A 12,608-nucleotide genomic window follows, 5' to 3' on the forward strand; every position below is an offset into this window, starting at 1 on the left:
GTATATGTGTGTGTGTGTTGGGGGCGAGGGGTATTCACATGTGCCTCTGTTTTCTAGAATATGAGCATCTTTATATCTTAGAATAACTATATGGAGCCTTTAGTTGAGATTTTCCTCCCAAATGAAAAGTGCATCAGAATAAGAATCATTTTGATTTGAGCCAATGAACTTATCATAAGCTGTACAGCTGAAATGAAATTTCTGAAGATTTATTGTTTACATTTGAGAAACTTGGACTCGAGGATTTTTTCTTCAGCTCAGCTTTGGCCCTGCACACTTCCCATCTCTTCTGGATCACAATACGTGTCCAGTAGAGATGAAGGATGATTCCAATAGTCCACTACTCGGGTCTCAGTAAATTCATAGTCACTCTAAAAAGAAAGGAAATGTTTGCTCAAAATAGAACATCGCTCCAAAGTTGTGTTTTGCTCGTAGACGTCTCACTGTGTTTTGCAGATTCTGTAAAGACAGCTTTATGTTTACATTGTCATGACCTGGGCATGTCATTGCTTTCAGGAATGAAAGGGATCCGGTCCTGTTTGGAAGTGGCAGAGACGTGTGTAGGGGATGTGGTCTGTAATACACAGTTGGCCCTGTACCTTAAAGCTTGCTCAGCAAATGGAAATCTGTGTGATGTGAAACACTGCCAAGCAGCCATACGGTTCTTCTATCAAAATATGCCTTTTAATATTGCCCAGATGTTGGCTTTTTGTGACTGTGCTCCATCTGATATACCTTGTCAGCAGTCCAAAGAAGCTCTTCACAGCAAGCCATGTGCAGTGAACACAGTTCCACCCCCCACTTGCCTCAATGTAATTCACAGCTGCCGAAATGATGAATTATGCAGGTGAGTAAAAACACGCATACCTTACTTTCTTATTTCGGCACCTTATTTGTTACAGTCCAGTCCTAACACTTGATCTCATTACATTAGCTGGAGTTCCCACCATTATCCAACATGATGTAAACAAAGCCAGACAATTCATTTTTTGAATCTGTGGTACATGTGTAGTATCCTTTTTTGAAATTCAAATGCAGAACATGTTTGGAATTAAAAAAAAAATCAATATGTCAGGATTTGGTCACCATAAAATAGCATTATTGAAATTATATATTCAAATTAGGTAATGAATAATGAATTAGGGTAATAAGCCTGTCTTGAACGTCAGCTTTTAATTTGCCTTTTGGTATAATCATATAGGTCTGTTAAATATCATAGAATTTTGACATGGTGATTCTTCAAACGTCAAAATAAATCCTTTCTATCTTAGACTGAAGATCAGGGAGGAGAAATAGCCTGACTACAGTTTGGATACCCCCAGCACACCAATACTACTCTTCCCAACGTCATACCTTTGAGTCTAAGGGGGATAATGTTAGTCATTTGTTTATGCAAAAAAGTTTTATCAGGCACCTAGGCCTCAGTGTACAAGAGACAAAGATGCCTGCCCTGTGGAGCTTATATTTTAGTGGGAGAGACAGGCAATACATAAGAAAAATGCATATTATATTTTACTCTATTGTAAGGTAATGAGTGCTCTGGAGATTAACAACTTCAGCAGAAAAACAGAAAAAGGGAGGGGGTTGTGTATGGGCAGAAAGCATAGTGATGTAAATGGGGTGGCCCCAGTAGAGGGCATTTACCAGCGCTGAAGAAGTGAGGGAGGTAATGAGCCTCTCTCAGTAAATACCCAAAAGAAGAGATACTAAACAGGCCAGCTGGTTCTGAGGAACAAATGTGTGTGGCCTGTTAAAAAAGCAACGAGGGCAGAGAGTTCAATGGGAGAGCCATGGAGAAGCAGTTAGAGCTCTAACTGCAGGGGGTGGGGCCTAGATCACCCAGGGCCTTGAGGGGCGCCAATAACTTCGGTCTTTACTCCAAGTCACGTGGAGAAGTACTGGGGGGTTTGAGCAGAGGTACGAAGGATCTGGCTCACTTGTTAAAACTTCAACTCTAGCTGCTAGTTGAGACTAGACTGTACTTTTGCAGATAACTACCCCTGGGAACCGTAACTCTAATCCAACTCTATGGCTATTTCTTTTCCTCACCGTGGTCATTAACACATTTCTGTGTATATTCAAGATGAATTTATCTTTTGTGTGGTAGAAAATCCGCAATCAAGTGGGCCACCTTGGACAAGAGTAAGAAGACAGAGGAGAAAAGGAAAATACTAAATAAATTCGATGAGTCCGAACTACTTGTAATAGTGATGTCACATGTTGAAGGAGCGTGAATTAACAACAAGTGTTAAATTGTATAATTTTTAAATTCCTCATTTGTTTCTTTTTTGGGTAATTCTTTATATTAATTCATTTGCCTGATGCCTTCTATTAAGGGCCTTTTTATTTCATTTTATTTAAATGAATAAAACTCCATATACTGCAAATTCACTTAAAGGTCAAGATAAACATTTGTGTGGAGAAGTAGCTCAGTGTGTGATAGCTCAGGGTAAGATCTGTCAATGTGTCACCTTGTTTCAACCACAGCAAATTAACTAAAAGATTTAATGATAACTTTCTGAAGAGGCTGGTTCTTGGTGAACTACTTTCTCTGGTCTTGTCAAAAGATAACTATCGACTATCTTAACTCCTTTACTCTGTCATTATAACTTGAAAAAGTTGCTTCAGATCTTGTAAACATTTGTCAGAAAAGACAAATGCCTCCCTATAACACACATTCAATAAGATAAAGGGTAAAGATCTGAAGAGAATGCTAGGACATTGACATATTTTTTGCTTCAACTTATATAGGATGCAAAAGTTCTTAAAGTTTTATTTGAGGATTCTGTCATGAAAATATTTATCAGCTATTTTAAGGTTTATTAATAACTTTTCTTGAGTTAAAAATAATGTTAATGGTAAAAATATTTTATAATGCAATTTAGAATTTTCAAACTCATTTCTATCCCCCAAATTCCTTTTTTGTCAAATATTGTATTTCATTGATTCGAAGATGTAAATTTTTTACAATTTTAATATCCCTAACATGTTTGGGTTGAGTCTTAAGCTCAATGACAAGAAAACATTTATTAAATTATAACAATAATCTTATTGCCAACAAGTGATTTCAGTTGTAATAAAGTAATGATAACTCCTACATTCAATGAAATATGATAAAAATGTTTGATTATACTATTTTTCTCATATTACAAATAGAATATTACCATTTATCAATTATCTATCATCTGCCTATACTAACAATGAAACCTAACAAAATTTTAAGCAGCCAGGGGATGCCTGTTGCTGTTGTTTAAATCAATCCCTATAAGAATACTACATGTCTATGTAGATGGGCACCCGGCTTTGCCTGATACCACTGCAAGGGCCCTAGATATGCAATCACATTATCCTAAAATATTTGCATTCAACCTTCAAAGAATGAATCTAAGCTTACCTATTAAATATTTTAATGGCAAGTCACTGGATCTACTGTTACAGTCCTTGAGAAGTCCTGTGATGGATTCTGAAGCATACACTCTTAAAATAAACTCACCTTGGCATTGACACCTTCTCCAGTTGACTGATACATTTGTTGGTAACTCTGCCAGGACTCCTGGGATTCACCACCTCTCTAAAGTAGTGCAGGGTCCGGAACATAACAGGCACTTAAACATTGTTATATGTTTTCTTCCATTTTTAAATAATTTTCACTTAATTTTTATAATTCATTGACATACATATACATGTCTTCTCTTATGTAATTTCTATCTTTCATAGATTAGTTTAGAGTAAGGACTGTGTGTCTTCAATTTATTTTCACCGTGTGCAAATAGTCCCTGAATGAATACTTTATAGAAGTAATGGAAATATTATACAATATTAGTAGTCAAGGTGAAAGACAAATCTTGTCATTTTCTCAAGCAAATTTTGCCTTAGGGAGATTTCCAGCATTTATAGTAAATTATCATTAATGTAATTCAGATGGAAAAAATCTCCAAAAGAAAAACCATTTCTTCAGTGAGAATATTAAGCCCTTTATCACTTCCTTTATTAGCTGAAAAGCCTGTACATGGGGCAAAGGAGAGCACTTGGGGTTGAAAATACAGCTTCTGTCCCTGTTCCAGATTCTTCAATACATGATAGGTTTTGAAACTCCTTTATTTATTTGAAGAAAAAAAAAAGAAATTAATATAAAGACTATATTTTAATTAATTTTGTCCAATACAGATACTCACTAGAAGGTGAGATTATGTTTTTCCAATTATAAATGTTTAGGAACATACAGAAACTTATAATGCATTTATGAACTCAAGAAAGTAATAAAAAAATCATTTGCTTAGAAAAAATTCTAACTACTTTTTCTTATTGTTGACAGTACTATAGATATCCTCCATTTTCCTCCCCTTTGCTCCCCTCAACCCAGCCCCTGCCCCACCCCAGGCCTTTACCACACTATTGTCTGTTTCCATGGGCTATGCATATATGTATAGAAGTTCTTTGGTTAATCTCTTCCCCAACCCCCCTCCACTCTGAGATCTGTCAGCCTGTTCCAAGCATTCTTGCCTCAGCACCTATTTTGTTCATCACTTTATTTTGTTTATTAGATTCCACATATAAGTGATATCATGTTATATTTGTCTGTCTCTGCCTGGCTTATTTTGCTTAGCATAATACTCTCCAGGTCCCTCCATGCTGTCGCAAAGAGTAAGAGATCCTTCTTCTTTACAGCTGCATAGTATTTCATGGTGTAAATGAACCACAGCTTTTTTATCCACTCACCTACTGATGGGCACCTGGGCTGTTTCCAGATCTTAGCTATTGTGAATAATGCTGCTATAAGCATAGGAGTGGATATATTCTTTCTGATTAGTGTTTCAGGATCCTTAAGATATATTCCTAGAAGTGGGATCACAGGGTCAAATGGCACTTCCATTTTTAATTTTTTGAGCAAACTCCATACTGTTTTCCATAGTGGCTGCTTCAGTCTGCACTCCCACCCAACAGTACACTAGGGTGCCCTTTTCTCTACAATCTGGCCAACACTTGCTTGTTGATTTATTGATGGCAGCCATTCTGGCAGGTGTGAGGTGATGCCTCATTATAGTTTTAATTTGCATCTCTCTGATAATTAGTGTTGAGCATCTTTTCATATGTCCCTTGGCCATCTGTATGTCCTCTTTGGAGAAGCGTCTATTCAGGTCCTTTGCCTATTTTTAAATTGGATTGTTTGCCTTCTGGTGTTGAGTTATATAAGTTCTTTATAGATTTTTGGAAATTAACCCCTTATCAGATGTATCATTAGCAAATATGTTCTCCCATACAGTGGATTCCCTTTTCATTTTGATGATGGTTTCTAAAGCTGTGCAGAAGCTTTTTAGTTTGATGTAGTCCCACTTGTTTATTTTTTCCTTCATTTCTCTCACCATAGGAGCTATATTGACAAAAATTCTGCTATGTGAGATGTCCGAGATTTTGCTGCCTATGTTTTCTTCTAGGATTTTTATGATTTTGAAACTTACATTTAAGTCTTTTATCCATTTTGAGTTTATTCTTGTTTATGGTATAAGTTGGTGTTCTAGTTTCATTATTTTTCATGTACCTGTATAATTTACCCAATACCATTTATTGAAGAGACTGTCTTTACTCCATTGTATGCTCTTGCCTCCCTTGTCAAATATATTTTAAAGATTTTTAAATTGATTTTTAGAGAGAGAGAGGGAGAGTGAGAGAGCGAGAGAGAGAGAGAAACATGGATGTGTGAGAGGATCATCAATCGGCTGCCTCCTGCATGCCCCCTACCAAGGATTGAGCCTGTAACCCAGGCATGTGCCCTAATCAGGAATCAAACCATCAACCTTTCAGAGCATAAAACGATGCCCAACCAACTGAGCCACACAAGCCAGCGCTCCTTTGTCAACATTAATTCAATGTAATGGTGTGGGTGGATTCCTGGGGCTCCCTGCCCTGTTCCATTGATCTATATGCCTGTTTTTATGCCAGTACCAGGTTGTTTTGATTACCGAGGCTTTGTACTATAGTTTGATATCTGGTATTCTGATCCCTCCAACTTTGTTCTTCTTGCTCAACATTGCTGCAGCTATTCGGGGTCTTTTTTGGTTCCATATGAATTTTTGGAATATTTGTTCTAGATCTGTGAAATATGCCATTGGTGCTTTGATAGGGATTGTGTTGAATCTATAGATTGCTTTGGGAAGTATAGAGGTTTTATTGATGTTTATTCTTCCAAACCTTGAACACTGTACATGCTTCCATTGTTTTTATCTTCCTTTATTTCTTTTTCCATGTCCCATAGTGTTCTGAGTACAGGTCTTTTAGCTCCTTGGTTAAGTTTATTCCTAGATGTCTTATTTTCGTTGTCACTGCAGTGTTCTAACTACTTTTTAAAATCAAAACTTCACAATATACACATTTATTTTAAGTGCCATAAAACATTTATAAAATTTGACTGTATATTAGGTCACAAAGTTACACAGACCGCATTCTCTTACATTTTGCAATGTAACTGGAAATCAATAGCAAAAATAAAAACAAAATGATTGACTTCATTTAAGAAATTACTTTTAATCATTTGTTTGAACAATAAACCAAAATAGAAAATTGTGGAATATCAAGAACATATGGATAAATAAAACATTATACATCAAAACATTTCAAACCCAAAACAAAATTTCTATGATATAAATTTTTTCCATATTTAAAAATTTCTTTAAAATGATTTAGGTAACTTATGTACCAAAGTATTTTTATGATTTTTAATATTTAATTAAATATCCATTAATTCATCATCTTTGCCAAATTTTACAACTACTTTTATAGATAAATCATGTAACTTAATCTTTTTTTATTGATTTTAGAGAGAGAGGAAGGGAGACAGAGAAACATCAGTTTGTTGGTCCACCCATCTGTGCACCCATTGGTTGCTTCTTGTATGTACCTTGACCGGGGATCAAACCCTCAACCTTGGCTTATGGGAACAACAGTCTAACCAACTGAGTTACCCAGCCAGGGCTTCATGAAACTTAAACTTAGAAAAACACATTTTTAAAAAAAAAAATGTCACCTAGGTACAAATTTATTCTCATTCAACTCATAACTGATAATATTGTCAATACTTATATTTAGATAACATCTTACGAATAACCCATAAATGCATTAAAGGAACATATTTGTTTTTCTGGCCTCAAAATTACATGCTCAAAAACTGTGTTATATTTCTTTAGGTATGAATTAATTTTGCCAATGTATTAAAAAGCTGATTTTTTTAAGATGACTTAAAATATGAGATTATTGAAAATAATGTGGTTTATGGATTTAAGCAAAGTAGCACCATGTGGACAAATAAGCTCATGGCCAGTGTCATGTATTCAGAGTTTTCATGCAGATTTAATGGTGACCTAGTCAAGAAGGGGTAAAAAGTAACTTTAGGTGATAAATATTAAGTAGGAAGATTAATGTCCTTGGTTCCACTGAGAGAAATATCATGTTACTGTGAAAGTTTCAAAACTAAAATTATTGTGCATTATTGAGATTTTTATGCAAAGCTAGTACAGCACAAATACATGGTCAGAAAAGTTATGAATGCATGTGGTTCTAATGGATTATCTTGGCAATTAAAGAAACTCATAAATTTTTGCTTTAAATTAGCTCTTGCTGCCTGAGAAGCTCAAAGCATTTTTAAAATTCTAATTGGTCCGCTTAGAAACGTTAAGAAATAGTATAGTGCCTCCTATCCTGTGGGAAAACTGGCTTGAAAGGTCAAGAGCCTTATCTAAACTCACTTTGTGTGAAACAGTGGCCAACTGCTAGTCAACTAAAACCATATTCTGCTTCAAAAACACTGCTAATAAATCTCCCAAGTAGTTCAGACTGCAAATCATCAGCCATTGAAACAAAATTAGTAATGAAGGAAAATTCATCCAGGGGATCGTAAACTTAGCCTCTGTCTTTCATCACAAGAGGAAAGTAATTCACAAGGTTTCTCTACTTTTTCTCCCACATTCTCTGTTGGGATGTTTAAACGTACAAACTTAGTTTTCAGGTATCTACTGGCATCTAGGAAGCGTTTTGTTTTATGTCAGTCTTTCATTACATGAGGAAAAACCTCATGCTAATGAGAAATAATATTATTCAGAGATTAATTCCATTTCTTGACTCCTTCTAGGAGGCGCTATAGAACATTTCAGTCAAAATGCTGGCAGCCTGTGACTAGAAAGTGCCATGAAGATGAGACTTGCATCAGTGCCTTGAGCAAGCGGGACCTCACCTGCTCAGGCAGCGATGACTGCAAAGCAGCCTACATTGGTACCCTTGGGACGGTCCTTCAAGCGCAGTGCACCTGTAGGAGCATTACACAAAGTGAAGAACCTTTGTGTAAGGTTTTCCAGCATATGCTTCATAGAAGATCATGTTTCAGTAAGTTATACATATTCAGTAAATTATATAGAAGATATATTTCTTGCTTTTATCTATACAGAACAAAGAAGTAATCTAGCACAGAAAACTTGTTCACAAAGATAACTTTGTTTGTGATTCCATTTTAAAATCTGCTTTCTATGTTTTGTGCATTTGGTACTTTATTCATTTGTCTGCAAATGGTACATGTTTTTAACTTATATGATTGGTCATTCCTATATATTATTTATTGATTTCAATATCAACAGCATAAAAGGTTTATCCTATTAGACAACTGAATGTATCATGTATTTATTGTAAGTAACAACCCCCTCCCAAAAAAACTGAGGGACTTGAAATAACCATATATTTGCTCACAGTTCTGCACACTTGGCTTGGCTCAGTTGGGTGGCTCTTCCGATGATCGGCCTTACCTGTGGTCATCGTGTAGCTACAGTCATCTGGTGGCTCAACTGAGTCTGGACAGTGCAAGATGGTGTTTAGCAAGCATTGTTGGCTAATGCTCATGGTTCTTCTCCCCATGACCTCTTCAGCAGTAGTCCCTGTGACTCTTTCATAATGAAGGCAGCATTCCCAGAAGCTAAGCCCTAATGGGCAAGTACTTATTAAGTGTTTGCTTCTGTCACATTAGACATGTCTCATTTGACAAGCAAGTCACATGGCCAAGGTCAGAGTCACTACACAAGGCTATACAAGGATATATATACCAAAGTTGGATTCATCAAGGGATCATTAATTTAATAATCTGGCTGCCCCAACCTATGTATAACATATTGACTCTTCCATTTAGTTTCTCTCCCCTTGGTCTTTAATATGTTTGCTAATCTAGCTGTAATGATGGGATGGAAAAAGGATTTTCTAAAATTATTATTTATCAGTTTTAGAAAGAAGAAAGCTGAGAGTTAGGAATTTAAATAATTTGTCCAGAGTCTTAAAGTGAGCAAGTGGTTGAGAGGGATTTGTCTATGAGTCTTGGAGAAAGTACTGAAGGAAATGATCATATACTAACTCAAGACCTCACCATTGTCCATCTTAAGAGTTAGTCCATGCATCCATCCAAATTTCAAAACATCCTCAGGCCCCTAGGCCCCTAGTTGAAACATCAAACCTGCCAACACCATTCCTGGGAGGAAATAATAGATGTTTCATCGCAAACCAAATCTTTATATTTATGAAACATATTTGAGAGATACAGCAAAGTATGTATCTACATCTGTACCTATACATTTATCTAGTTAACTACAGATACACACATTTTTTTTTTCTATTTTTCTTTACAGATACTAATGTGATTAAAATTGTGATTTGTTGTATATTAGGTAATAGACATACAATTCAGAATATATTGTTTTGATTCCAACAGAGTTCTCTGTGGAATTTCTATAATTTTTATAATTAGCACTATAGACATATTTCAATCAAAACATGATTCAAAGAAGAAAAACGCAGCATGATATATAAGGAGTCATATTTTCTAAAAAATCATGCTCTCTGATTAATATTAGGTGGCTAATTCTGTTGGAACTAAAGGGATTTATAATGAATGGCTCATAACATTACAGAAGGAAAGAGCAAATAAAATAATGTAAACCAATAATATATACAATTACATTATCATGGTTATTTACATGTGGTTTCTCCATATTAAATGGTAGTCAGGAAAAAAAAAAGAAGTAGATCCTACAGGTTAGTGATAACTCTGTTCCTGGGCATAAGTTCCCTACAAATGCCAGTCCCAGCAGCCTAATTCTAGCTCTAATCCAGCTTTTCTTTCTTGTATTTTTAATTATTGTTATATTTTAGTTCCATTGCGTTTAGATACTAAAACCTGTACAGAGCAAAAATTATTTGTAGAGAAACAGTAGAAATGGAATTTAAAAATCCATAAACATTGAAGTAGTATGAACAACGAAAAAATCCAAAACTACTTCACTTTCTTCACTCACTAAACTTTATGAGATTTGCTCCTCAAACATTACCTACTAAAAGCAGGAATTTTAAGTGACAGTTTTATAGACTTAAAGGAACCTTAAAGGCCTTCCATCACAGTCTCCATACTTGAATTAAGAGGAAAAGTTTCAAACAAAAACAAGAACCAAATCCTGAGGCCTGGCTAGTTCTAAAAATCTTTATCCCCTGCCCCATATGCTTGGGAAGCAGCAACAGCACGTTTGCGCGAACTGGCTCTCTCACCAGTGCCCCCGACTTCTCACATCGCCCCAGCACGCTCCCGCATTATCAAAAAGATCTGTCATTACGGCCTGTTTCCAAAGCCCTTTAGCTTTTGCTCACTTTACTTGAAAGAAGCAGAATTGAGAAGACAATTGGGGAAGGGTTTCTGTTTGCACATTTCTTTGGCTTAAAGCATTATTTTTCAAACTCATTTAACCTCAGACCACAGTAAGCAATGAATTTTCCATTAGCTTTTTATATGTAATGTCTTCCGTTTTTTAAAAAAACAAAACTTATTGTTATTCTATTCCATTAATCCTTTTCAATGTTGACTACTACCCACTAAATGGATTTTATAACTCACTAATGTGTTTCTCTCAGAAGTTTGAAGAACACTTGCTTGGAGCCTGAATTCATCTGGAAATAATCTACATGGATGTAACCAAATCAGTCTTTTAATAATTATAATTATAAAGTTTGAGTACTTAATTCTGGTCACATTTTCTTACTTAATCTTAACAATTCCATGAACTAGAGGCTATTACTGTCTTTGTTTTACACATGAGATAAAGGAGACTAAGAGGTTAGATGTCTTGCTCAGGGTTCTACACCCAGAGCGCAGTAGACTCAGGATCCTAAACCCTGGCTGGCTGACTGGTAGCCCACTATGTCGTCTTGCCTGTGAAACGGTAGACAGCAAGCCTGCCCCCCCCCCCCCCCAGTGTGCTCCAAAGCCCTCTCAGGCATTGCCTCTTACTTCTGGCCGCATAATTAAGCTGTGAAAGTGCACCAAAGAGCCCACCTCCCCTGTAGGACAAGACTTAGTCAAAGGAGCCTCCTGAACAAAGTGTGTTTATTCAGTCACCAACTGCCCCTTAACTACTAATCTCTGGATCCACAAAGACTTACTTTCTTCCAGTGTCTTACAGCAGAGAGCCAGCCTGTGGCAGGCAGAGCTGATAGAGAGATGAAAGAAATGGAAGAGTGAATCATTGGTTACTACAGAGAGGGCCACAGAGATGGAAAAACTGAAGAATGACCACTGTGTTGCTCTGTTACACAGGGATTCAGCACACAGGGGTAGATGCACAGCTTATTGACCAGAATGTGCTCTAGTCACATTGCTTAGAACTGTCTTTTTAATGCCAACTCTAGTCATCTAAAAGAGATTTGGAAATATCCCCATTCTGCCCACAAAGATTCAGTTCTTTTTTTTTTTTTTTTTTTGAGGACTTGTTTTTAAAAATAAAAAGAGACTACCTATCTCAATTAAATCCTACAGGGAATGGAAGACATGACAATACAATTATGACAGATACAAGCTGAAAGTTTTAAAGAGTACAGAAAGAAACATAAATTAAGTCTTCCCCATCCCATTCTCTAGAGAGTCAATGTTCAGAAGGTTGATATGCATTTTTTTTTTTTTTTAACTTTGAACCTTTAAAAATACATACATACCTTGAATAACTTATATACACACAAACCAGAGCCTCCCTCACCTGGACACACACATACACACATATTTGTAATAATACTATACGTATTTCTTCTTCTACACCTATCTTGTAGGCTTATCCATTTGGACAATTAATATTTGTGTTGCTTAAGGTACTGCTGTAGGCTCTCTACTAGTGTAACTCTATAAGCTGCCCCTAGGAGATATCAGCCATGGCTATAACATCATTACCCCTTATTTTCACTTACAATCTTTAGGGCAGACCTCTTTTCTAGGCTTCAGACACAGTTATCTGCCCACCTATTTGATATTTTCTTTTGGCTTTTGGAAACATTTTGGTCCCTGGACTGTAATTAGATTTTGGATGATATAGCAGCAAAAAGGCAACCTACTAACTATAGAGATTAGTTATTCCCTGCCATCTGCCCCAAACATCAGTCCCCCGACACACACATTATATATTGTAACAGGGACAGCATAACCTCAATAAAAACTCCCATTCAAAATAAGGAAATGTGGGAAAGTTAGAGCACACAGGAATGAGGTGCTGCTTGACGGGCATTGTGAAGCCTCTCTAGCAGTGTGGATTTTCTTGGCTAACTGGAAA

The 12,608-nt window shown here is 36.2% G+C and overlaps 1 protein-coding gene across 1 annotated transcript in view; it reads left to right on the forward strand.

Moving 5' to 3' along the window:
• Nucleotides 1-12,608, forward strand: part of GFRAL (GDNF family receptor alpha like) — a 48,095-nt gene that overhangs the window by 10,942 nt on the left and 24,545 nt on the right. Inside the window, exons 5-6 of the mRNA XM_087817138.1 lie at nucleotides 517-847; nucleotides 8,123-8,373. Coding sequence (XP_087673264.1) covers nucleotides 517-847; nucleotides 8,123-8,373 — 582 coding nt within the window. The remainder of the gene's footprint in view (nucleotides 1-516; nucleotides 848-8,122; nucleotides 8,374-12,608) is intronic.

This window comes from Miniopterus natalensis, chromosome 5, assembly GCF_054644295.1.
Source record: "Miniopterus natalensis isolate mMinNat1 chromosome 5, mMinNat1.hap1, whole genome shotgun sequence".
NCBI lineage: Eukaryota > Metazoa > Chordata > Mammalia > Chiroptera > Miniopteridae > Miniopterus > Miniopterus natalensis.